General features: G+C 59.7%; 1 protein-coding gene and 1 non-coding gene across 4 annotated transcripts; one reads left to right on the top strand and one right to left on the bottom strand.

Annotated features, from left to right (window-relative positions):
- Positions 1–775: 775 nt before the first annotated feature.
- Positions 776–26,360, bottom strand: RIPOR1 (RHO family interacting cell polarization regulator 1). Of its 3 annotated transcripts, none has more exons than XM_051846938.3 (22): positions 26,283–26,360; positions 8,435–8,561; positions 8,162–8,314; positions 7,978–8,056; positions 7,491–7,514; positions 7,345–7,398; positions 7,094–7,246; positions 6,931–6,994; positions 6,800–6,843; positions 6,596–6,721; positions 6,065–6,213; positions 5,858–5,987; positions 4,303–5,775; positions 4,038–4,159; positions 3,026–3,158; positions 2,662–2,797; positions 2,384–2,545; positions 1,985–2,143; positions 1,668–1,864; positions 1,491–1,574; positions 1,292–1,382; positions 776–1,187 (listed from the first exon to the last, which is right to left on the bottom strand). In XM_051846938.3, exons 2-22 carry the CDS (start codon positions 8,536–8,538, stop codon positions 1,090–1,092), a joined length of 3,735 nt encoding a protein of 1,244 aa, XP_051702898.1. In that variant the 5' UTR covers positions 8,539–8,561; positions 26,283–26,360; the 3' UTR covers positions 776–1,089. The 3 variants fall into 3 exon arrangements, with proteins under 3 accessions (XP_051702898.1, XP_051702897.1, XP_051702896.1); XM_051846937.2 differs by lacking the exon at positions 26,283–26,360 and adding an exon at positions 18,824–18,955; XM_051846936.3 differs by lacking the exon at positions 26,283–26,360 and adding an exon at positions 9,376–9,521.
- On the top strand, positions 8,899–22,817 carry LOC127491404 (uncharacterized). The gene is made up of 2 exons (XR_016225305.1): positions 8,899–9,395; positions 22,575–22,817. It is a non-coding gene; the product is annotated as an uncharacterized LOC127491404 (transcript).

Here is a 26,360-nt window from a genome sequence, read left to right as displayed (position 1 = left end):
GGCGGCGCTGCCGGAGCACCGAGCACTGGCTCCCTTGCCCCTGGGTAATGAAGCTTGGGGAGAAGGGAAGGGGGGGCTGTGGGCGGGGCATCTGCAGAGCAGGCCTGCCATTCTGCAGTTGCACTCCACCCTCCGGTGCTCACACAGAGGAGTTAACACATTCATGTGCCTGGCCGCTCTGCGGCAGGTGGCCCTCTCCTGGGAGCCCTGCTTCCTGAGCAGCAGGGCTCTGCCTGCCCTGGGGAGCCACAGGTGGCAGCAAGTTTGTTATTAGAGAAAGAGGCAGATGGAGGAAGGAAGGGGCTTGCTGTCTTGGGTCACAGGGTGGCCCTGGGTCTCTGGCCTCCAGGCCTCAATTCTTCCCCTCTGGGAGGACCTACCCAGCTTTGAGTAGGAAGCTGCCTGGGCTAAGAGGAGGACCAAGAGCCTGGCATCCGCTGATGTGGTTCTTCTGCCCCCTGGTGGCCACAAGCTCAGCTACACCATGCAGTCTTTCTGACTGCTTTAACCCCTTGCCAGGACCATTCCCAGGACATGCCCTGTGGGGCTTCTCTGGGCCAGCTCTATGGTTCAGCTGCACCCTGGGCCCAGTCTGCAGACTGACTCACCCCACCCCCACTTCCCCAAGCCCAGTCCCAGTCCCTGGACTTTGTACCACCCGGATTTCCAGGGCAAATGCATGTGCTGTTGCCACAGCTGGAGCGTGAACACAGCGGTGTCCACGAGAGCCCCAGCTAGGGGAGGGCGGAGCAGAGTGTGAGAGTGTACCAAGCCATGTAGGAAAGGCAATCTGTTTATTTTCTGTAAAACTCTGTAAATAAAATACAAAACCATGGGATGTGGCGGGGCAGGGGCAGGGTGCCAGGCCCCGGACACTGTCTGTGGCTGGGACGTGCCATGCTGAGGCTGGGAGGCACTTGACTGCAGGCACCGACTCTACCAACCCCAGGGGCAACAGAAGAATATATTAGACTTTACATTGATAGGAATCTGTGGGGGAGGGGTATCGAGCCAGCCCTCACCCTCCCTGCCAGTGCCTGGTAAGCCCTGAAAGTAGGGGAAGGGGCCCTGGGAGCCGGTGGACGGAGTTTAGAATGCTGTGCTGGCCATGCTGCCAGGTCCAAAGATGCGGGGCAGGGCATCCAGTGACTCCTCCAGCCGTCGATGGGCAGACTGACCTTCTTCCCCTGTGATGTGTGCGGATGGGCTGAGGAGCGGCCCCGGCCCCAGCCCCTGCTCCTCCCCGTCGGCCAGCACGCCCGAGTCCACCGCACCCGATCCCCTATCTTACCGCACTGCTGCAGGCTCTGCCGGGCAGCTTCCCTCACGGCTGCTGTGTCTGTCTGGCACAGGAACACCAAGGGCTCGATGCCCTCAGGAGCCTGTTAGGGGAGAGAGCAACAAGGTGGGCCTAGAGGAGGAGGCAGGAGGGGTCTGGGGGTAGAGGTGCTGGGAGCGCAGAGAAAGTGCGGCTGGCTTGGCAGGGGCACCTTGATGCAGCCGAGGGCCAGGCAGCCAGCCACTCGGGTCTGTTCATCCTCATCCTCCAGCTGGTCCAGGAAGCACAGGAGGGCCTGACAAAGCAAGGGGAAGAGAGAGACTTAGCCTGCCTCTGGCAGCCTGGGGCCCGAGCCCCCGCCCTTTCAAGGTCCCTACCCAACTCTCACCCTCTTCCGGAAGGCAGGGCCCAGCGACAGGCTCCGGAGCTGGGTACTGACAGCAGCCATGACCTTGTTGTTCCCATGAACGAGCAGCGAGCTGAGGGCCCGAAGCCCATCCCTGCGCAGCCGCCCCTCAGGTGCCAACCTCAGGGCCTTCAGCACAACAGCCTGGTCATCTGAGTTCAGATTCCGCACGAGTAACACTGAAGGCAGGAAGGAGAGGGGGTTGGGACAAGGTGGCAGGACAAAGAGGCCTTGTCCCCGTCCACACCCTCAGACCTACCCACAGGGTAAGGCTGCTCTGACCAGGGCCACTGCCTTACCTTCCTCAGCAGTCTCGGTCACATAGGCCTCCATGGAGGGGCTGTCCAAGGTTTCGACGTAGCTCCAGAATTGGAAGATGGTCAGCTGCTCGCCAGGGCCTGGCTGGGGCCTCCGGGGCAGCTTGTGCCCCAGGGCGTCCTCCAGGAACTTCACACACACTGTGGGAAGGATGGACCCAGGCTTTTAGAGGGAGGGCAGTGCTCCCAACCCAGGCGCAGGCCCAGGGCCCCACGCACACCCTACCCATCAGGCTCCTCCAACCGTTACGCAGGAGCCTTCACTATTTCTCAGTGCACGGCTCCTGGGTTGGTGGGGCCTGACCTGGCTTTCCCTGAGGTCCCCACCACTGGGGAACCAGGAGAGGACAGACGGAAAGGGTAGGAAGGCAGCCCACTTACCAGCCTCAGCTAAACCTGGCTGCCGCAGGGAGAGGCGGGCACCGTGCTGGCTGCAGAAGGCAAGGAGCACCCGCTCCACGGGGCAGATGAAGGGGCCGAGACCCTCTGTGCACTGGTCCCAGAAGGTCAGGAAGCCAGGTCGAGAGGTGGAGAACTGCACCACTAGGAGAGGGTGCAGGGAAACCATCAGCAAGAGCAGGCAGGGAGGTGACAGGCGACGGAGGTGGGGTGAAGGGGCTTGGGGCAGGTGCCTGAGCCCGAGCCCAAAGGGCCTGTACCTTCCTGGGCAGACGTGACGGGGACGTCCCACAGCCTGCTGAGCTCACACACTGCCTCAAGCACGCGGGCCTCCCGCAGCAGCCGCTCCAGGGCCCATGCCTCCTGGCAGCGCAGGGGCCCGAACGTGCCCAGTTTCTGGAGAACAAGGGGTGGCACCCAAGTCCCTCAGACCCTGAGGTTTGGAGGAGCCCCGGCATGCATTGGGAGAGGTGGCAAAGTGAGCCTGAGTGTGGGAGGTCTTCTCTCCACTGAGAGCCAGAGGCCAGGGCCCTGGGACATTGGGGTGTGGGACTCGGCAGAGGTACAGGGGTCCCTGGGGCAAGGGGTTATGGGGAAGGGGATGGGGAATACCACTGGTCTCACCAGCAGGAGGCGACTGCAGTGATACAGGTGCTGGACCAAGGCAGTGTCCAGGGCTGGGCACCCTGTGCTGAGGGGGCGGGCGCTAGGTGAGTCTAGGCTGTCCTCAGCCCCAGCCTCCAGGCTGCCTGGGGGCCTAAGAGAAAAAGGGGGCCGATTGCCCCAGGAGCACACATTACCATCTGGTCACCAATGTTTATTTTTTATTAAGTTTCCCTATCCCAGAATGGAGTAACAGACCATGCACAGACAACAGACAATGGGTAAGTTCACGGAGGACTTCCAGGAGGAGGAAGGGGCTGGGAGCAGCAGGTGGAAGCAGGGTCTCCTGATCAGCCAGCCCTGTGCCACCTCCAACTAGGCTCACCGGGGCTACCGGGGCTTCCGAGGCTGGGATGGGTGGGAGTAGGGCTGCAGGCGGGACGGTCTACGAAATGTGGGTTGGAAGCGGCGGAGGGCATGGGGCCGCAACCTGGGCAGCAGCAGAGGGAGGAGAGACCGGGTACGACTCTCAACTGGTAATTGATAAGAGCCACTCCGGGACTGAGCGCTTAAGGCCCAGGGCCTCCTAGAGATTCTGAGTCGAGACGAAGGGAACCGGTGCTGGGGGAGCCGATGTGTGTAGGGAGGCACAGAGACACTTCCTTCAGGAGGCTGGTTCAAGCCAAGGCTAAGGGGACGAGCAGGGGCTGGAGGGTCACAGGATGACAGGGACCGGTGAGGGAGGCAGACACGGAGGAGGCGAGGACAGGGGCGGTCAGAAGCACTGGGGACAGACGGGGTTGGAGACATGGGCATCAGGGACACACTAGGGGTACACAGGAGGAGTGAACACAGGCACAGCCGCCAGCAAGGCCACCCTATGTGCCCTCACTGGCCCCAGCCCACCTGCTCCCTCCTCGCCTTCGTTCCCAGTTCACCAGCTCCTTTCACCTGGCACTGTTCACTCCCCACCACATTCTCTCTCCTCCCTCTCACCCAGCCCACCCCTCCCGGATCTCACTCAGCCCCTCACCTGTCCCCAGGACCATTACTGTCTTCCTCTTCGTCGTCATTGAGGAAGCTGAAGCTCTCCAGGGCGTTCTCGACAGTGATACTGAGACTGGAGGCCCGGCTGCGAGTCAGGCCTTGTCTCTGCTGAGGTTGTGAAGAGGAAGAGCTGCTGCACTGCCTGGCCGCCCTCCTGTCTCCCCCACCCCCACCCGCCCACGCGTGCGCACGCGCGCACACACACACACACACACACACACGCTGGCCCTGCCCCGCCCCTTCCTCCTCACCATAAGCAGACTCTCCAGCCGGGTCACCTCCTGTTCCAGGCCCTGTAGCTCAGGGAACTGGCCACGATAGTCATCCAGGGCAGCCATGAGGGCCCCCAGGGCCTCCTCAAGTCTCCTATCCCCAGCCCCTCCAGCTGCCCCTGGGACTGGGTCCTGGGCAGCTGAGACCAGGCGAGGTTCTGAATGCTGCAGTGCAGGAGTTTGGGGTGAAGGAGGGGGGCTTGGGCTCTGCAAGATGGGCTCTGGGACGTTGGGGGCAGGGCTCACGAGGGGTTTCCAACCAGAACAGGCTGCGCTTGGGTAGGAGGTGCTAGGGGCTATGCAGTCTGCCTGAATACTGGGAGTAGAGATGGGCTGGCTACAGGGCAAGGGGTGGGTGCCTAAGAGGGTGGGGCACACAGGTGCAGAGGGGCTGGGGAGCGTAGTGTGGTCTGCAGAAGTGGAAAGGCTTGACGTTATAAGGGCGGGGCTTGTGGTGGTCTGAACTGGGCCCATAGCACTGAGGGTGGGACTTGTAGTGGTGGGAGTTAACACAGTGGTGTTCTGGGTGGGGCTTGTGGTGGTCTGGACTGGGCTCATAGCACTGGGCGTGGGGCTTGTAGTGGTAGGAGTTAACACAGTGGTGCTCTGCGTGGGGTTTGTAACAGAGTGGGCAGGGCTTGCAGGGGTCTGGACTGGGCCCGTAGTGTTGGGGTTAGGATTCGCAGTGGTGAGAGTTAACACAGTGGTGTTCTGGGTGGGGCTTGTGGTAGTGTAGGTGGAGCTTGCAGTGGTATGGGCGGGGCTTACAGTACTGTGAGTGGGGCTTGCAGTATTCAGGCTAGGGCCTGTAGTGGTGGAGCCTGTAGTAGTGAGAGTGTGGCCTGCAGCACTGTGGGAAGGGCTTACAGCACTAGAGGTGGAGCTTGTAGTGACACAGATAGGGCCTGGCAAGTCAGAAGGGCTGGAGTCTGTGGCTTTGGAAACTGAGTCCAGGTGTGCAGATGGGGCAGCGTCTGCAGGTGTGGAGGCAGGGCCTGTAGCACTGAGGGTGGGGCTTGTGGCAGAATGGCCGGGGTCTGGGGCAGGAAGAGGAGGGCTGGGGTGCTCCTCACAGATGGGATCTCGGTGTACAGGCAGGCTCGGTCCCTGGGCTGGGCTTTCTGGCCCCACAACCTCTACTGAAACCTCAGCCAAGGCAGCGTCCACACTGGCCTCACTGATGTGGCTCAGAGTCCGGCTGTAGGGGGCATGCCCATTGGCCAGAGCTGGGGCCATGGCTCTCTCCTCATCCACGGGCCCAGAGCTGGGGGTCTCAGGCCTTCGGAAGGCAACCTGGATGGGTAAGGGCTCGGGCTGCTGCACCAGGGGCCTGGGGGCTGATGAGTGGCGGGCAGTGCCTGAGAGCTGGGGGCTGGATGAGTCGTCCGAGGATTCAGATGACAGGGACCATGCTGTCCCATTCTCCAGCTCTTCCTGCCTCCGGAGCATGTTCTGGGAGAAAGCAGAGGACGTTTTAGGGCCACCCTCAAGCATCCCTGGGAGAGGGAAGGCCTGGGTCAGGGCTGTGACTCACATAGAAGGCCTGCTCCCGAAGTGAGGGAGTATCTGGTGGGCTCTGGCTATAGGTAGAGAAGCGCTTGGTGACTGTGGAGGCCTTATTGACAGTAGAAGCAGCCGAGGGCTGGTCATCCTTGTCGAAGGGGCTGGGGAGGGAAGGGGCTATCAGCAGGTGCCATAGCCCCCCCCAGGCCCTGCCCCGAAACCCTGAAGCCCCACCAACCTCCATGTGACTTCCAGGCTGAGCTTGATGGTGCCAAGGTCATTGATGTCCACAGCCACAACCTGGGGCAGGGCAGCAAACAGGTCCTTGGTCTCGCAGGAGACGCTGCCTACAACCACGTGATTGGCCAGGCCCTTCAGTTCTGTCACCTGCAGCCAAGAGTGCACAGTGGGGTCAGAAGATAGGAGGCCATGAGACTGAGCATTCTGAGGTTATGAAATGGTCACAGGATCACAGTCTCAGGGTCATGGCGCCATGGGGGCCTGAAGCAAGCAAGCTGGGAGCATGGGGATCACGGATGTCCTAGCTGGTGGGGTCATCATAGAGGTCATGGCCTCATAGGAACTCTGGGGATCAAATATTCAGAGGGTGAGAAGATATTGAGGAGGTCACAGGGTCAGGAGGTCGTGAGGAAATCACAAGGTCATGAAGGTCCTCAGGTCACACAGTCATAGGGTCATGGAGCAACGAAGGGGTCACAGACAGTTCTCAAGGTCATGGGGGGCCTGTGGACCTGGGCAGAGACATCACCTTGATGGACAGGAATTCCGTGAGCAGAGGAAGAAAGACGGTTTCCTCGCTGTCCCACACCTGCTTTCCACTGCCCTCTATGCGGCCCCGGAGTTTCCAGCGCTGACGCCCGTATTTCATGCAGATCTAGAGGAACAAGTGTGATGAGGCAGCCCTTGGTGTCGTGACCCTGGCACCCCAGCCCTTCCCTTCACATCCTCATACCTCGTACTGGTCGCCCACACACAGCCTGGCGAAGCCAGCGAGCCCTGGGAGTAGGGGAAAGTGGATGAGCTGTGCTGGTGGGTCCTGAACGCACTCCCTCCTCCCCACCCGGCACCCCCTCGGCTCAGTACCTTTCATCCGGAGATGAAACTCGCCCAGCTGTGCCTCCAACTCGCCCTCCAGCACACACATGCTCTGAAAGGGAGGGGCGGAAACAGGAGGGGTCCGGAACCAGTCCCCTCTCACCAGCCCTGCCCACCCTGGGCTTCTGCCTCACGGGCACCCATCCCTCACCTCTGTGTACTCACGATGGCCCCGGGAGGCCTCTGCCAGACTGTCCCGAGCCTCTCGGCTGCCCGGGGACCCAGTGCTGTAGGCACGGACCATGTTGTAGGCACCATCCCGGAGGCGCCGCTGGACGCAGTACGCCTCATAGAGCTCGTCAATCTGGGAGGGTAGGTAGAGTGGCGGTGGGGGACTGAGACCCACCACTAACCCCAGCCTGGCGAGCCCCCCCCCACTCTGCAGGCACACTGCACATGTACCTTGCTGGCGTGGAACTCCAGTCGCCGCAGGAAGCGTTCGATGGACTTGACTTGCTGGGGGAGAGGTGTGTCAGGAGGGGCCTGAGGCCGGGGCCTTTTCCCCTCCCCATGAGCCAACCCCTTCTGATGCCATTCTGTACACTCACCTTGTCCAAGTCATACAGGAAGCCCTGCAGGGGGAGGTGAGAAGGGATACTTAGGAGCGACTGGGAGGACTCCAGCGAGGGCTCTTGTCTCCCCAGAAGGGACTGACCCCCTTCCTGCATGCCTCACCCTGGGGAGTGCTGGCAGCCCTGTCCCACCTCTCCCTCTTCTCTGCAGCCCGGGAGGGAGACAGCTCTGTGCCTCCTGGCACACGATTCCCTCCGCTAGGGACTCCCCCATTCAGCCAGCAGAAAAGCTGCTTCCTCCAGCTCTCTCCTCAGTCCAACTACTACAACTGGTACTCCTGTCTGTGCCGTCCAATCTACCCCTCTTGATGTTCCTGAAGCAGGCACTGGATTCCAAGCAGAAAGTGCACAGGGAAGAAGCTGGGGACAGGGCTGCCCCCAGCCCTCCCTTACAGCCCCTTTTCTACCCCTGATTCACCTGACCCTCCCTGGGCACGGAGCATCCTGAAGTGCAGTCACTCACCAGGCGCGAATTCCTCTTGGACTCCCTTATCTGCCCCTGGAGTTTCTCCTGCTCCTGCTGGTGCACTTCTAAGTAGGCCCTGGGGAAAGGGGTGCCGGCAGGAGTGAACTCACCTCTCTCCGGCAGACAGGAGAGGGGTGGGGCTGGGGAGGGATGGGGCAGCGGGTGAGAGGCAGCTGCTTACGTGAGGCCCCTCTTAAGTGCCGCGTACACCAGGTCCAGCCGCTCGGGCTGCGGCACCTTGGGAGCTGGGTGAGCCACAGAAAACATCCTGGACACGCGAGAGAGCGCGGGGGGCTTCCGGGGGGGCCCCGGAGGGCTGAAGACCTGGAAGCTCCTGAACAAGAGGCTGCCCTCAGGAAGGGGCGAGCGGGAGTCCCCCAAAGCTCACTACACCCCACTACCGACCGACCCACCCACCTCACGTGACCCTCTTAACCCCTCCACCGCCGCGTACCTGGGCCCCCGTTCGTGGCTGCCGAGGACGCCGGCGAAGGACTGGCTCCTACTGACCCGGGCGCTGAGCAGGCGGCGCTGCGGCCGCACCGACAGGGACATCATGGAATGAGTCCGCGCGGGGCTCCCTGGGGGCGGCGTGGGGGGGAGGTGTCCAGCACCAGTCGAGCCCCCGGGGGCCCCCTCCCCGCGGCGCGGTCCCAGGGCTGCAGCAAGTCCTCGGTCACCAGGGACAGCTGCCCCAGTGGGCTCCGGCATCAGGACTCCAGCCCCCAGGGCTAATGACAGGGCTGCCGCGGGCGACTCGGCCTGGGACTCGGCGTGGCCTCGGCTCGGCCCCCACTTCCTGCCGAGGTGCGGGCTCCGCCTGCCGCGGGGCAGGAAGGGGGGTCGCGCGCTCCGGGACCCTCCTCCAGCTGGGAAGGGGCAGGAAAGGGGCGGGGCGCGCAAAGAATGTGCGGAAGCGCCTATTTACCCGAGGGCGGGGCGGCTCCCCAGCCCTGCCCCCGGCCACCCCAACCCCGGGGCACCAGGAGCTCGGGTGCCCCCACCCCGGGAGGCCGCGGGAGGTCACGGGGCGGGGCAGGTGCACGCTCTAAGTCCTGCCGAGCTGTCCGACAGGCCTGGCCGGCGAGAGCTGCTTCCCTGCCGGCTCCCAGCCCTAGGACGCCAGAGCCCTCCCTGCCGCCCGGCGGCCGGGGGGATTCCCAGAGTAGGGGGGCAGTGTCGAAAAATGCCCCGCCCCCTTCGCTTTCCTGTGGTTCCAGCCTGGAAACTGAGTCACAGACGCACGCCTTCACCCCTGCCCTTGGCTGGAAGGGATCCTCGGCAGGCACCCCCCACCCTTCTCCGGCGAAGCACGAACCTCTGGCTCCCAGATTCCGTCCTGCACCCGCCCTGGGGCCAGTTCCGGAGCCCGCGCAGCCCCGAGCCAGGTCCTACCTTTCTTCTTGGAGTTCATGGTAGGTCTGGGACGGCCCCTGCCCCGCGCTCGCCCCCCACGACCCCGCCGGCCCAGATGGGCTCCGTGCTCGCTCCCAGCGGCTCTGGCTCCGCTTCGGCTACTCTCGGCGCCTCCCCCCGCCCAGTTCCTGCCGCCTGACTCAGCCGGCCGGGATGGGGCGGGACCCGCTGGACTAGGGGGGCACCAGGCCTTGGCTCAACTGGCCGGCTGGAGGGGTGCCTGAGGGTTCCCCTCGGGGAGAGAACTAATGGGGGTCTTCTCGGCTGGGGTCAGTATTGCGTGTAAAGGGCAGGCAATGAGTAGGGAGGGTGGGAGGAAGGGGCAGAGTGCAGGCAGTATGGGGACCGTGAGAGTAGGGGCTCAGAGTGGCTGCTGAGGGTCGCTGAGGGAAGAGCTGGAAGGGTGCGAGGCATGGCAGGTGGGAGCTGAGAGAGTGGAAGGAAGGGCTGGGGGTGCCAAAGTGGAGAGACTATGCTAAAGGGGGTAGAAGAGCAGGCCACTGGGCACGGGGACTCTGGGAGCAGAGAGGAGGAGGCTGAAGTCTGTGGCTGCTCCAAGAGGAGTGCAGAGAAGGACCTGGGTGCCCACAGTCCCACAGACACATGTGCCACTCCTACCCTTAACACCTGCAGGTGCTCAATCCCAGGACTGCCCCACTGCCCAGCCAAAGAGGCTTCTTAGGGCTGAGGCTCCTCCCCCTGGCCTCACACGGCCCCTCAGTGCTGAGCTCCCTTGGCGCCAGCTCTTCCCCACCCAGGGTATCTCTTCCTTGTGCAGCCCTTGTCCACCTCCAGCCTGGGTACAGGCAACCATGTCCAGGTCCACCAGGCATCCCACCCCCTGACGTCAAGGGGTTGCACGCTGCTGGATCCCATCAACATCCTGCCTCCTGAGGCTCACTGCTGTTGCTGCATGGCTACATTCGCCCCAAGCCCAGGGCAAGCAAGGGGTCTGCGTTTCCAACAAAGCCACGGACCCCCTCCCCCAGCACACAGAGTCAGAAGCAAGAGGACCAAGGACTAGTGTGAGAAAAGCTGTTCTCTCTCGACTGTCTCCTTGCAGTCTGGGTAACAAATACCCCGCCATGGGCAACCTCTGTACTCCAGGGCTGGCCCACCCCACACTGGCCTCTCTTCCCTTCAACCCTGGGCCTTATCATCTGCCTCGGGAATGCCCTTTTCCGAAATCACAGCCACACTGACAAATCTCAGGCTTTCTCCATCGCCTCCATCTCACTTGCCTTTTACCTGAGGCCTCTGGTCCCTCGGATCCTTCATGTGCTCAACTAGTCACTGAACGACAACGCTGTGCAAGGCACATGCAAGGAACTGGAGATGCAGCCCGGAATTTTACAGATGCCCCCCTGCACAGAGCTCAGTCCGCCTCTGCTTTCGTTCTGTCTGCCAGCTCCCTCCTACCTCCTCGTCCCTACCTTCCCTGCACTGCCTCCTCGCCAGCCCGGATGCACAGCTGCTATCCTCGTACTTGCCTGCTGCTGGTAATCTCAGCCTCTCTCCCACCTGGCAGAACCAGCCCGGGGGCAAGCCGGCTCCCTGTCCTCTCTGCACCTGCACACAGGCTGGCAGCCCCCGTGGAACCACAGAGCTCAGTCAGGCTCCCTCCTCCCACCCATTAAACCCTGTACAGTCCTAGCCATCTCCCCTTTCTCATAGACGATGGGGATTTCAGACTTTCTCCATGGGTCTCAAACAAGCCTCTCCCATACAACAACTGAAAACAACCTCGGAAACTATGCAAATGGTTACCAATGAATAGTGGGATTGCTACATGGCAGAGAGGAATATACAACTCTATGCGACGATATGAATGCATATTATACAGAGATAACGTTCGCTAGAGGACATTCGAGCACCTCAAAAACGTCTATAGAAAACTGTGGTGTAGCCAGTTAAGCCACTGCCTGCCATGCATGCCAAATGGGCACCAGTTCAAGTCCCGGCTGCTCCACTTTCCACCCAGCTCCCAGCTAACGGCCTAGGGAAGCAGCAGAAGATGGCCCAAATCTTTGGGCCCCTATACCCACTTGGGAGACCTGGATAAAGTTCCTGGCTTTGGCCTGGCCCAGTCCTGGCCATTTTGGCCATTTGGGGAATAAACCAGTGGTTAGGAGATAGATCGATCTCTCTCTCTGTAACTCTCTCAAATAAATAAAATATTTTTTAAAAGGAAATTGAATTAAAATGTTTATTTTGGAGCCAAAAATATCTTTTTTGGAGAGGCAGGCATTGTGGCATAACGGTTAAGCTGCCTCCTGGGGTGCCCACATCCCGTACTGGAGTGCTAATTCCAGTCGTGGCTACTCTGCTTCCTAACCAGCTTCCTGCTAATGTGCCTGGGAGGTGTCAGATGATGCATATGGGAGACCTGGATAGAGCTCTTGGCTCCTGGCTTTGGCCTGGTCCAGCCCTGGCTGTTGCAGGCATTTGAGAAGTGAACAGTGGATGGAAGTTCACTCTCACAGTATCTCTGTCTTCCAAGTAGATGAAATTAAATAACTTTAAAAAAACTAAAAACATTATTTGAAATCTACACATAACAAGGGATGTTCAAAAAGTTCATGAAAATGTATATTATTTTAAAAATGTGGTGGAGGGGCTGGCGCTGTGGCGCAGCAGGTTAACGTCTGGCCAGAAGCGCCGGCATCCCATGTGGGTGCCGGTTCGGCTGCTCCACTTCCTATCCAGCTCTGCTATGGCCTGGGAAGGCAGTGGAAGATGGCCCAAGGCCTTAGGCCCCTGCACCCACGTGGAAGACCCGGAAGAAGCTCCTGGCTCCTGGCTTCGGATTGAGGCAGCTCCAGCCGTTGTGGCCAATTGGGGAGTGAACCAGCAGATGGAAGACCTCTCTCTCTCTGTCTCTCCTCTCTCTGTAACTCTGAGTTTCAAATAAAAAAAAAAATCTTTTTTTTAAAAAGAAAAAAAAAGTGAGGCTTCAAGTCCCAACTGCTCCACTTCCGATCCAGCTCTCTGGGAAAGCAGTGGAAGATGGTCCAAGTCCCTGGGCCCCTGCACCCACATGGAAACCAGGAAGAAGCTCCTGACTTCAGATCAGTCCAGCTCTGCCTACTGCAGCCATTTGGGGAGTGAACAAGCAGATGGAAGATCTCTCTCTTTCTCTCTGTCTCTGCCTCTTTGTTACTCTGCCTTTTAAATAAAAGAAAGAAAGAAAGAAAGAAAGAAAGAAAGAAAGAAAGAAAGAAAGAAAGAAAGAAAGAAAGAAAGAAAGAAAGAAAGAAAGAAAGAAAGAAAGAAAGAAAGAAAGAAAGAAAGAAAGAAAGAAAGAAAGAAAGAAAGAAAGAAAGAAAGAAAGAAAGAAAGAAAGAAAGAAAGAAAGAAAGAAAGAAAGAAAGAAAGAAAGAAAGAAAGAAAGAAAGAAAAAACTATACTTTCAAAATTTCTTATACCAGGGGCAGGTGCTGTGGCGCAGCAGGTTAAGCCGCCACCCACAGTGCCAACATCCCATATGGGCTCCAGTTCAAGTCTTGGCTGTTCCACTTACCATCCAGCCCTCTGCTAATGTGCCTGGGAAAGCAGCAGAAGATGGCCCAAGTCCTTTACGTCCCTGCCACCCATGAGGGAGACTTGGAAGAAGCTCCTGGCTCCTGGCTTCAGCCTGGCCCAGCCCTGGTCATTGCAGCCATTTGTGGAATGGACCAGGCATGGAAGATCTGTCTGTTTGTCTGTCTCTCTCTTTTTCTCTATGTCTTTCTTTAACTCTTCCAAATAAATTAAATAATTATTTTACAAAACAAAAAATTCTTACACCAAAATAAACTTGTCTTTTCATTTCATTTTTTCCATGAACTTTTTTTAAGATTTATTTATTTATTTGAAAGTCATACTTACAGAGAGGGCTGAGGCAGAGAGAGAGAGAAAGAGAGAGAGAGCGCGAGCTTCCATCCACTGGTTCACCCCCAAATGGCTGCAACAGCCAAGGCTGGACCAGGCCGAAGCCAGGAGCCAGGAGCTTCGTCCGGGTCTCCTATGTGGCTGCGGCTGCCCAAGGACTTGGGCCATCCTCTGCTGCTTTCCCAGGCAATTAGCAGGGAGCTGGCTCAGAAGTGGAGCAGCAGGGGCTCAAACCAGTGCCCATATGGGATGTTGGCACTGCTTTATGCCACAGTGCCAGCCCCATCATTTTTCCATGAACTTTTAGAAGTCCCCTTGTATGTATGGGTCCCTTGCTAATGAAGTTTAAAAACAGGCAAAACTAATCTACGGTGATAGACATCAGACAAGCAGTTACCCTTGGGATGTTGTGACTAGCAGGGCACACAAAGGACTGTGCTCCTTCCAGGGTCTGGCAATGTTTGATTTCCTGATCCTACATAGGTCTGTTCCCTTGAAAATGCACTAAGCTGCACACATAGCACATACACACTCCATGTATATTTCAATTTAGACTTGGCTTTAAATTAATAACTATAAAATTACTCCCCCCTGTGGGCTCTGTCTCTCTCCAGCTCTCCTCTCTTCACCTGACCTCGCTCTTCTCCATTCAAAGCCAAGTTTTTTTTAATTTTAATTTTAATAATTTTAATTTATTTATGTGAAAGGCAGAGAGACAGATTGTGATCTCCCATCCATTGGTTGACTACTCCCCAAATGCCCGCCATAGCCGAGGCTGAACGAGATCAAAACCCGGAGCTGCGAATCACAGTTTGGGTCTCCTACATGGGTGGCAGGGACCCAAGTACGTGAGCCATCACCTTCTCCCTCCCAGGTGCACTTTAGCAGGAGGCTGGAATCAGGAGCAGGCAGCTGGGACCTAAACCCAGGCGCTCCAATATGGGATGCTGGTGTCCCAAGTGGTGTCTTAGGTGCTATGCCTAATGCCTGCTTGCAACACCAAGTTTTCTTGAAGAGATGTCTATCTCCGTCTCTTCACCATACCCGCTCCCTCCTCTTCCCATCCTGCTCTGCCTTCTCCTCTCACCACGCCCCCGCCTTGTCTGCACCAGGCCAGCAGTGCCCTCCCGGCTGCTGAGCCCCGTGCGCGGTGTCAGTCCTTACCCTGCTTGATCTCAGTACAGCTTCTGACTTGGTGGCTCCCTTCCTCTTCCTCAAACCTTCCCTTCCTTTGAATTTCAAGAGGCAGCGCGATCCTGGGTTCCCACCTACCTCTGGCCGCACACCTTCCTTTCCCACAGAGGCCTTACCTGTCTCCCCCTCCCTAAATGGGCCCCAGCCCCCCGCCCTTGGGCTGTGCATGTCTCGCACAGCTGAATGCCATCCACACGTTGCCAGCCTTCTTATCTCCCCCTCACCCAAACCGCTCCTCTGAGCACCAACTGCCTGCGGAAGCCTCCCAGGAGCGGAGTGACAGCGCACAGCAGGCGATTAGGGGGTGTGCTGAGTGCAAGGCCCCCAGACTGAGTCACCACTTCCCTCCTGAAACCTGACTCTCCCAGCCTGAACCTCTCCTCACAACTCCACCATCTGTGCACCCAGAAACGGGGAGACATCCTCAGAGTCCCAGCCAGTCACCCCCACATCCACTCTGCCACCCACTCCTGCCAGGTCTAGCTCTTAACTAGCACCCTCACGCCCACAGCTAGAATTCAGGTGCAAGCTGCCACCGACTCTGCCCTCAGCCTCTGCAGCGGCCTCCGAATGTGCTCCCCGTCCCCACTCTAACCTGCGCCCAGCATGCTGTGTTCCCTAACAACGCGGCTCCAATCGCAGTCAGCTCACAATGCCAGACACTGTTCTTACTGAGTGCTCCCTGTGCTTCGCAAACTTCATCTCACTTAACGTGGCAGCAACCCTACAGGGCGGGGGTGGGGAACAGCTAGCCCACGGGCCGCGTAAGGCCTGCAAAGCCATTTAGTCTGGCTCTGCCACAGTGACTGCAGGCAGGTCTTGAATAGATTCTGTAGCAGGCTAATTTTCAAGTTGATTATTTTGTATGATCCATAAAGGATATTATAAAAATCCAATGGCCCTTGGCAGATAAAAGTTTCTCTACCCCTACCCTATAGCATAGGTCCTATTAGCTCCACCCCACACACGAGAAACCTGAGGCTCGCTGGCTGCATGACTTAAAACTTAAGGCCGGCCGGCGCTGCGGCTCACTAGGCTAATCCTCCGCCTTGCGGCGCCGGCACACGGGGTTCTAGTCCCGGTGGGGGCACCAGATTCTGTCCTGGTTGCCCCTCTTCCAGGCCAGCTCTCTGCTGTGGCCAGGGAGACCAGGAGAAGCACCTGGCTCCTGCCATCGGATCAGCGCGGTGCGCCGGCTGCAGCGCACCAGCCGCAGCGGCCATTGGAGGGTGAACCAACGGCAAAAGGAAGACCTTTCTGTCTCTCTCTCACTGTCCACTCTGCCTGTCAAAAAAAAAAAAAAAAAAAAAAAAAGACTTAAGGCCACTCTTAAGCTTCTGGGGCTTCAGGTGCCTGTCAGTAAAGTGAAGATAATCACAACGACTATTTCACAGACCACAGGGAGGATGTTGGGGGAAGGGCGAATTTTATGTGGGGCAGGGAGGTTGGGGTGGACACACATAACTGCGCTGCTAGCACACAACAAACATTAACTGCTCTCAGGAACAATTATTAATCTGCCTGAGATTGCACAGCTGATAAGTGGCAGGGTCAGGATTCACACTCAGGCCTGCTGACCCAGGGACTCTGGATCTTGAACATCCGCTAGTCAGTCTCTTGTGACACATCCAAGGCCAGGCTCTGCCCCAAGGGTCATTCCCAGACTCCAGGACCTGCAGCGAGCCTTCCGCTCTCCCCCTGCTCTCCTCTGGCTCTCTCCGCCCTGACTACAACCCTCTCCTTGGACTGGTTTTTCAGCGTCTGGGCAGCAGGCCCCATTGCTCCCGTATCCTGTTCCCATGACTCTCAACCAACTCCCCATCTCTCTTCAAGCCTTACCCTCTGACTTCTTCCACCAGGAAGCCTGCCTGGGTTGGTTCCTCCTTTTTGGTGCCTCCACAGCTTCCTCTCTCTGATCCCTGAGGCCACAAAACTCAGTTGTCAGTTCTCCTTTAGGGCCTGTCTTCCCACCAGACAGAGCCCTGTGGGGGCAGGGGCCTGTCTGCTGGGCTCACTGTTGAGCTTTCTGGGCCCTCCACCAGGAAGATGGTGGAAGGAGGGAGCGGTGGGGGGCGGGGCGGGGGCTGGGTCATCTCAACACAGCCACAGCAAATCCTGACTACATTTCACGTTTGTCCACTCCAGCTCCCCTACCCACTTACGGTTCTCTCCCTTGTACCGTAGCAAGCTGGGCTCTGCTCCCCCAGGCTGGGGTGGGGCACAGAGTCTCCTGGAATTCTGGACTCGGGAGACTGTCACATCAATTTTCTTTTTCCCACCGGGGCTCTGCTGCCTCCAGCTGCCTATTCCCAGTGGAACCGGTATGTGTAACTCTTGGTACTCACTCCCCCAGCCCCATAAGTGACCACCAGAATGGCCTTCTCAGAGGGTGGGTGGGTGGGCAAGATCCCCGCTGGGCAGAGGTGGGAGGAAGGAGTTGAATCCCTGGAGCTCAGGCGGAGGGGGCCGCCTCGCCAGCCACCATATGGAACAGGAGAAAAACAAGAACAGGAGGAAAAACCCAGGTCCCACAGATCTGGGGGCTTGCGGCACAGCTGGGGGAGGGCGGCCAGGGAAAGGAACCCAGACCCGTCCGCACAGCCCCCAGATCCCAGGTCGTGCCACTTGCCCTGTCCAGCTCAGGGCAAGCCAGGCCAGCGCCTCTCCCGGAGTCCCGCGTCCAGCCCCGCCCCTCCGCAGGGCGGCCCCCAACCGAGGTAAACACGCTAAAAATAACCCGGCCGAGGAAGACGGGGGTCCCTCCTGGGCCTGCCCCTGCCTCCATGGCAACTGCCCCAAACCCAGCTGCTGACATCATCCCGCAGCTGCCCAAGAGAGGAGGGGGTGAGCGGGGATGGGGGGCGGCGGCGGGGACTAGGACCACCCCCCCTCCCGACCCCGGAACCGGGCGGAGGCGGCCGGGTGGCCTCACTTCCTGCCGGCCTCCTCCCTGGTCAGCTGGTCACATTCCCTGTCCGGTCGCGCGCTGGGATCCCGGCGGCCTCCCCCGGGCAGGGCCTGGCCAGGGCGCCAGCCCCGGAGGCGGCGGAGCGGAGCAGCAGAGCGGGCCCGCTGTGACTCACCCGCGCCCTCCCCTGCTGCTTTTCCACCTGGGCAGGACCCGCCGGCCAGCCGGGAGTCCTGCGTGCTCCCCTCCCCCCACCAAGCCCAGGTTCCTTGGACTGCTCTCCCGTCGCCTCTCTCCAGCTGCTGCCCACAGTGCCCAGGGCAGGGAGGAGGGCGGCAGAGGGGGCTACAGGCCCTCGGCGTCCGCTGGGATACTTTGTACCCCAATCCCCAGTTCCCACCCTCCCATACCACGGAGGCGAAGGGTGCAGGAATGAAGATTCAGATGTAATTCCCACTTCTCCGCAAACCAGCTGTGTGACCTTGAGGCTGTGAATAACGTCTCTGGACTGTTCTGCATCTGCCAGTCATTACCGTCCTCAGGCTGACACTGGGCCTAATGCTGCAGGCCCGGCGCGGCCCCACGGACGGCGAGCAGGGCACGGTTATTGCTACACTAGACAGCACACAGTAGGCGCTGGTCCACCAGCCGGGACATCCATTGGAACCGGCTGGGAAGGGTCAGTGCTGGAGGTGGGACTCCGGCCTGCCCAGGACCAGAGGAGAGCCAGTGCCACAGTGCCGAGTCTGGGCCCGACCTCTCGCCTGGGTGAGCAAAGCAGCCCCTTCCCCAAACCAGTTCTGCAGGGCGCTCAGGCCTGGCTGCCTGCGGAGACCCCCACCCCCACGCCGGGCCAGTCCTATTTTCAGGGACTGGGTAAGTTCCCCACTGCACCAGGGCTACACTCTCCAGCTTCCACTACACCAGGTTTGAGGACAGCACGGCCCCAGGCCAGGCTCGGTCACCTCCCGCCCGGCCCCAAATCGGCTTAGGGCGGCCCGTGCGGCCAGCAAGATTAGCTCATCTCCGAAGCCAGCCTGTACCCTTTGTCGCCCCCCTTCCCATCTCCAGCTCAGCCTCCTCCTTAGCAAAGGCAGCGGGAGCTCCCGGGGTGCGCCCGTGCCAGGGCCCAGGCTGGCGCCCTGGGCCCGCCCTCCGGCCTGGCCCACCCCGGAGCCCCGGGGCACCGGCCGCCAGGGCCTTGCCGTGGGAGGGAAGGAGGCAGCGCCGGGCGCGGCAGGCCTGGAGGCGTCTTTTGTGGGGCGAAGCTGCGCCCTCCGCGCCCGGGGGGAGGGGAGGAAAGACACCGCGCGGCCGGGGTCCCGGGGATGGTGGGAGGCGGGACAGGGCCGCGGCCGGGGCTGCAGATCCGGGACTCCTGGGGCGGCCCCGGCAGGGGGGACACCGGCACTGCAGTGCCCGCCCCCGGCCCCCGGCAACCCCGCGGACACTCACATGGCTGCGCTGGGTTGCGAGGACCTCGCGCTGTCTGTGCGCTCTCGCTGCCCGGCCTGGTCGCGCCGCAGCTGCCGCTGTCGCCGCCGCCGGCGCCTGCCCCTCCCTCCGCCCCGCCGCCTGCCGCGCGCCCCTCCCCTGGCCCGCTGAGCCCCACCCCCTGGGCTCCCGCGGCGCCCGCACCCCTGGAGGCGCCCGTGGCTCACTCCGCCCTCTGTGGGTAACGGCGCCCGCGCGTGGCCGCGGAGTCCACGGGCTCGCAAAGAATGGGGACCCTGGGGACGCGAGGGTGTCCTGGGGGAAAGGATCGCGTTGTGGGAGCACCACACAGACTCTTAAGACGGCGGGAGGGGGCACACTGGGGCGCCCTCGTGCCCTTCTGAGATCCCAGACAACACCTGCCATAGACCCTGGGAGCCGCCACTCCTGGGGTGGGCTGGTTGGAGGGAAGGCAGCAGGGAGGCCAGCAACCCCACCATCCCACACTTCGTGGGTTCAGAGCAGCTCTGCCTCTTCCCCTGCCTCAGTTTCCCCACTGTAGGCGCAGGTTGCGTCTTCTGCCACTGTTGGGCCAGACCATGTACCACTACTCATTGGGTACCGGTTTCAGGAAACCTCAGGCTTTGCTCCTGGGGCATGGATGGGACTCTGCCAGGGTCTGGGTCCCCACTGTCTTGAGACTGGTGTTAGGGAGGGAAGCAGAGCCCCAGCCTCCCCAAAGTCAAGGCTGGAGCGCAGGCCCTCCTAGGATTGGGTTAAGGTGGAGCTGAGAGTTGACCCACACTGGGGACAAAGGGGCAGCTCCACTCCCACACCCCTATCAGTCAGACACCTCTGCCCTCTCTGGCGCGTGCCCTGCTTCAGGCGTCTCCAGGCCCTGCACCCTGCAGCTGGGCCAGCAGTCCTGGGGTCCGAAGGGCCTGGGGGCACTGACATCCTCTTCCTCCCTAGCCCTTACCAGAGATATCCCCACAATCGCTCCCAGTCCTCTGCCCTCCAGCCTCCTCTGTGCCCCCCTTTTGCGGTGCTAAAACGTGGCCTCTGCTCCCAGGGGCTGGGTTTTCCTTTGTTTCTCTGGCCCTAAAATGTCGTCCAGTCCCAGGGCGCCCATCCATCCACGGCCGACCTCCCCAGTCTGTTCTGTGCCCAGAGCCCCGGATGCCCTCTCCTGGTGACCCAGCAGTCTTCGTGGTCATCCCCGGACGTCCTCTCCGTCCTTCGTGCTCAGCCCTGCAAAGCACCCCTGTCCCTCCACGTGTCCTCCAGAGGCTGGGCCTCTCCGGGGCTCTCAGAACCGGCACCAGGCAGCCCCTGCCCACCCCCAGCACCACCCCCGAGCATCTCCAGGGACGGCCTGCCCATCTGACCCCCTGCCAGCTTCAGGTTGGTCCCCCTGGCAGTCTCACCGGGGCCAGGCAGCGTGCCTGCCCGTGGGTGCTGGGGTGCCTAACTTAGCCTGCCTGTGGGTCTCTGAGCCATGTAGGGGCAGCAACCACAGAGGTCGTTGTGCCCACTGCCCTGGCTGACAGTGGGGGTTCGAGAAATATCTGTTGAATGAACAAGTGAATGACCCATAACCGCAGGAGCTCTTGGGATTCTCCTTTCTCCTACCCTCCCCGCCTCCTGATTCCACCTCCTGAGAGCATCTCCTTCCCCACCCCCGCCCCCTCCCAGTGCCTCCTGGGTACTCTGGGCAGGGAGGTGTGCCAGCCTCTGGGGTGGCGGTGGCAGAACTTGTCCCTGTCCCGTTATGCAGGGCTCCTCGAGGCGCGCTCTGAGGAAGTGTCTCTGTCTGGGATGCCGGGATCCCACTTCCAGAAAAGTCCCACTTCGAAGGGGCTGTTCCCTTCCCTTTCATGGTCCCCCAGCCACGCTGTCCCGTCTCTGTCCTGTCTCCATTGTCGCAGCTCATAGCCGGGTCTCTGCTGTCATCTTGTCTGGCCTCGCTACTATTATTCCCCACCTATTTGGGGGCCGGTGCTGTCCTGCCTTCTGCTGCGGCTCCCTGGACGTGGTCCCGCCTCTGGCCTCTGCCTGCCCTCTCAGCCCACCTGCCTGCTATTGACCTCCCCTTATCCACCTGGACAACAGCTCAACGTCCCCTCATCCAGGAGACCTGCGTCCTCTGCCCCCCCCCTTAAAGCCCCCAGCCCTGACTATTGTCTAGGCCTGTGAGCACCAGGACCGACTACACCTGAGGACCCACCTGGCTGTCTCCCCTGCCCAGGGGCCACGAGGGAAGGGCAGTGCCTGAGGACCATGGTGGCTGGAGCCTCCGAGGCCTCTGCCTAACAGCCCATGAGCTGGGCAGGGAAGGACACAGCTGACGGTCCCCTGTCCTGGGGCTCAGGGGAGGCAGGAACTTTCCACGTCATGGGAGAAGGGAAGGGGCCGAGCTCCATCATGGCTCCCTGAGTCACGGTCGGTTTGGCTCTGAGGCAGGTCTCATTCCCTGAGCACATCCTGTGCCCGGCACTAGGCTTGGGTCCTGGGCCTTCTGACCTCTAGTGCATGTTCTAGGGGGCCGGACTCCAGCCTGCGGAAAGTCCCTCCCACTGGGGGCAGAGGCGGAGTGTGGAGGGAGATGTGGTGAACTGCCATCCTCACCCATGGCGCTGCAGGTTCTGTTTCCAGAGTAGCACAGTTCAGTCCCAGAACGCAGAAAACCTGGGGCCACACGTGCAGGACCCTGCAGCACCCCCTCCCCCCACACACACACACACGGGGTGGGGAGGTTTTAGCTCTGGTCTGCACCTCCCCCCACAGCTTTCTGTGAGAAGTCGGAACAGAAACCTGCCCTTCTGGCGCTGTGGCACAGCGGGTTGAGCTGCTGCTTTCGACGCTGGCATCCCATATGGGTGCTGGTTTGAGTCCTGGCTGCTCCACTTCTGATCCTTCTCCCTGCTAATGCACCTGGGAAACCAGGGGAAGATGGCCCAAGTCCTTCCACCCCTGCCACCTGCGTAGAGTTCCTGGCTCCTGACTGTAGCATGGTCCAGTCCTGAGCCACTGGGGAGTGAACCAGCAGAGGAAGATATTCTCTCCTCCCACCAACTCTGCCTTTTGGATAAGTAAATAAATCTTTTTTTTTTTTTTTTTTTTTTTTTTTTGACAGGCAGATTTAGACAGAGAGAGACAGAGAGACAGAGAGAAAGGTCTTCCTTTCCGTTGGTTCACACACACACCCCAAATGGCCATTTGTGGTCATAGTCCTACCTTGCAAGGGTCACTGAGGCACTGGGTGGGTGTGTTATGGGCAGGAGGCAGCAAGAGGCTGCCCCATTTCCAGGTGAGCTGGTGGGGGCCTGGGCCGGTTGAGGGCAGTGGTGACAGAGAGAAGGAGACAGTTGGAGATGTGCAGGGCTTAGTGGCCAATAAGACATGGGGTCTGGAGAAAGGGAGGCGCCCAGATGGTGCGGGGGCTCTGGGGCTGGGTCATGGGGGGATGGTGGTGTTTTTCAGTGAGCTGGGGAGGCCTGGAGGGTCAGGGCCAGGGAAAGGTGGCGTAGTCAGTTTGGGCAGATAGCATCTAAAAGGTCTGGGGACAATCCAGGAAGAGGTACAGGGAGGCAGGTGGACGCCTTTGTAGGGGAAAGAGGGGTCTGGGCTGGAGACATTGTTTAGAAGGGAAAGGGGAAAAACAACAGCAACGGGACCAGCGCTGTGGCGAAGCCGATAAAGCTGCCGCCTACAGTGCCGGCATCCCATATGGGTACTGGTTCGAATTCCGGCTGCTCTACTTCTCACCCAGCTCTCTGCTATGGCCTGGGAAAACAGTAGAAGATGGCCCAAATGTTCGGGCCCCTGCACCCACGTGGGAGACCCAGAAGAAGCTCCTGGCTCCTGGCTTCGTATCGGCACAGCTCTGGCCATTGCAGCCATCTTGGGATTGAACTAGTGGATGGAAGACCTCTCTCTCTCTCTCTCTCTCCTCTCTGAAACTGTGCTTTTCAAATAAATAAAATAAAATCTTAAAAAAGAAGAAGTAGAAGAAGAAGCCGCTTGTTCCTTCTGATGTTTTCACTGCCCCCCCCCCCCCCCCCGTTAGCACTGCAATTCGCCGTCTCCTTTATGGTGACACAAAGCAAACGTAAGGGACAATAAGACCTTTTTGTTGGCCTCTGAGATTGACGATGGTGAATACGATGTGAGAGCACACGTTCCCCAGAGACTGGGAGTTGGGTCTCATGTTAAGAGCAGTTGTTTCCAGGATGTCTCGGGTGTCAAGAGCGAACCTCCCCTTCATCTTGCCTTTTGAGAGATTTACCCGAGGGGCGGGCAGAGTGGTGAGGACGCCGCTTGGGTGCCTGCGCACCCTGTCAGAGTGCCTGGGCTCAAATCCCAGCCGCACTCTGACTCCGGCTTCCTACCCGTGTGCACCCTGGAAATAACCAGGCGATGGCTCAGAGGCTCCAGTCTCTGCTGCCCGCGTGAGAGAGCCGGACTGAGTTCTAGGCTCCCGGCTTCTGCCTGGCCCAGCTCGAGCATTTAGGGGCGTGAAGCAGCAGATGGCAGATCTCTGTCTCTCTGCCTTTCAAATGAATAAATCACTAATTTAAAAGATGTATTCCAACGAACCAGTTGTTCAGGCAGGAAAAGATGGGTGCCTACAGATGTTGATTGCTGGCTCGTCCAATCAGGGTTAAAGGGAACACCCAGCCCACCAGTGGGTGACAGAGGGCTGGAGGTGGTTCACATGTGCCCTGAGATGCTCTGTGGCCACTGGAAGTGGACAGCAGGCATGGATTGTGCACTTGCTATGTGCCTGGCATGATTCTGGATAGTGGGGACACAGTGACAGATCAGATAGGCAAGGTTCCCACAACTGAGGAGTTTAGACACCAGCCAAAGGAGACAGACAGTAGCTAATATATAAATAAGATGATTTCAGAGACATGAAAGAATTATGGGGGCCGGCGTTGTGGTGTAGTGGGTTAAGCTGCTACCTGCAATGCTGGCATCTCATATGGACGCTGATTCAAGTCCTAGCTGTGCCACTTCCAAGCCAGCTTCCTGCTAATGTGCCTGGAAAAGCAGTGGAATATGGTCCAAGTGCTTGGGCTCCTGCACCCACATGGGAGACCCAGAAGAAGTTCCTGGGTCCTGGTTTCAATCTGGCCCAGCCCTGGCTGTTGTGGCCATTTGGGGAGTGAACTAACAGATGGAAGATCTCTCTCTCTCTTTTTCCATCTCCCTCTCTCTCTGTAACTCTGTCTTTCAAAGAAATTTTAAAAAAATAAATAAAGAATTGTGAAGAAAGCAAACCAGGATGTTAAGGGTAATTGGGCAAGTAATCAGGGAAGGCCTCTTGGAGGCAGTGACACTAGAGCTGAGTTCTGAGTGACAAGAAGGGAATGGACGTGTCCATCCCAAGGAAGAGTGTTCTAGGCAGAGAGAGCAGCAAGGGTGGTGGCTAGGAGGTGGGGATGGACTTACTGTGTTTGAGTCATGGGCTGGAGGGAGGAAAGGAGGAGGGTCTGAGAGGTGGCTGGGGTCCCGTCAGGGTGGAGAGTGAGGGTTCTCTGTAAATATGGAAAGGAGCCCAACACATTACACACGGTGCAGTGGAGAAAGTTCCAGAACAGCCTGGGAAGAGGGAGGCTTTCAGGTCCTCTCTGGGCACTGTCATTTGCCTCGGTTTTCTTTTCTTTGCTCTTACTTATACCAAAGGTAGTTTTCCATGAACTTGGAATCATTCTCAAACGCAGCGTGGCCGTGCCCTACCGGGGCGTCTCCAGACCGACCCAGCACGTGTTGCTGGGCTCCTGGGTGGCTTTCCCTGGGGACACCGCCCGGAGCGCGGGCTGGGTCTCCGCGATTGCCCGCGCTGGTCCAGCTTCGGCCTCCAGGGGGAGCGGTGAGCCGGGCCGTGCTGGGCTGGCGTGGGCAAGGGGTGGGGTGACCGAGTGTCCCGCGGGCTGGGCGGGCGTCCTTCCTTCCTTCCTGGCTCCTTTCTCCTAAGGGACAAGTGGGAGGGACGTCCTTGCCGCTCCTGATCATGGGATGAGCTGCTCCCCCGGGACCTTCTCCGGCCGGGCCGCCGCCAAGGGCTGCAGTGTGGGGCGTGTAGTTTATTCCTGCGAGTTCCTACCGCTAAGAGAACTGTTGCGACGGGGGCTGGGAGGGCATCTGGGTGGGGAGGGTCCCGGCCACCGGCCTTCTGGCAATCGGTCCCTCCCATCCTATGGTGACCCCGGGCTGAGTATTCCCAAACTGACCCCTGCTCTGCCCCATCCAAGCCGGGTAAGCACAGAGTTGGCCTTTGGCGCCACCGTGTGGGAGATGTTCGCACTGCAGTTAAGACCACAAAACACGGCCAACTGCACCAGGCACTACTGGTGTGCAGAACGCAGCCTGCTCAGTCCTGGGTGGTGGGCGGCCGGCTCACGGGCACACCTGGTCGCACATCATGGACTTGGGAATCCCTCCACCACCATAAAAACCTCCACACCCCAGGGCCTCTTCGCGGGTCCAGAGCTCCCTACCGCTGCACTTCCCAGCCGGTCCTCATCCTCCTTTGAGGCTCCCTTTTGCTTGTGGCTTTCTTTCTCCTTTTGGATTTCTACCTGCTCCTTCTGCCATACCTCTTCATCTTCTGATGGTGCAGGGGCTTTGGGGAGCTCCAGGGTGCGGGCTAGGCCCTCTCCCCCCACCCTTAGTACTCCTCTCTAGGGCCTTGTCTGTCCCCACAGCAATGCCTAGAGTCTCAGCCCACCTACCCACCCCTGCCTCTCCCTCCACTCCCCGCACCTTAGCATAACCCCAAGGCACCCCAAACTCACTGTGTAGCATTAACCTCATCTCCTGTCCTCTCCCTCCTTGGTCCTCCTTTTCCCTGACCCCCCCATCAGCCACCAAGTGAGCCCCTCCTCCCCTGCCCTGTCCTCTGTGGGGCCACCACCTGCACACGGCCCGGCCTCCTAGCGTCCTTGCTTTCACTCTGCCTGGCCCCCTCTGCACAGGGCAGCTGGGTGGCCTGTGTGTGTAGCACCCTGTCCCTGTCACTTCCTCCCTGCCCCTTATCTCGGGCTGCTTCCTCCCCCTCAGGCACTAGCTCCAGCCAGGCTGCCTTTCTTGTGCGTCTTTAGCACACCCAGCCTTCCCCTGCCTCCTGGACCTGCGTCTGAGGGTGTTTTCCTCTTCCATCACCAGCTAACTCTTGCTCATCCTTTAGGTCTCAGCTCCCCGGTCCCAGGCTGGGTCTGGAACCTTTCCCTTGCTCTCACCACGCCCTGTGCTTCCCCCTAGCCCTGCCCCTCTCTGCCCCCCATTCTGAAGGAGCCACCTGCTCCCGCTCAGGGCTGTCCACTCCAAGGCCATGTCCAATTCTGTCTCCAATTCCCAGGCTCAGAGGTCCCAGATCTCAAAAATTACTGGGTTCCAGCGAGAGCAAGGCCACTTCCAGGGAAGCACCGCAGGGAACTTGTGTCCAGGCTGGGATGGGACCCAAAACTCTTACCTTCCCTTCGGGGGCTCCTTTGTCCCCTCAGTTGTCATTGTGAGCTGAGTCAGGATCCTTGAGCAGCCTGGGGACCTT

The sequence above is a fragment of the Oryctolagus cuniculus genome, chromosome 18 (assembly GCF_051225735.1).
Source record: "Oryctolagus cuniculus isolate XC-2025 breed Fujian yellow rabbit chromosome 18, ASM5122573v1, whole genome shotgun sequence".
Lineage (NCBI taxonomy): Eukaryota > Metazoa > Chordata > Mammalia > Lagomorpha > Leporidae > Oryctolagus > Oryctolagus cuniculus.
Note: the sequence above shows the minus strand (reverse complement) of the source record. Positions and strands in the feature narration are given on the sequence as shown.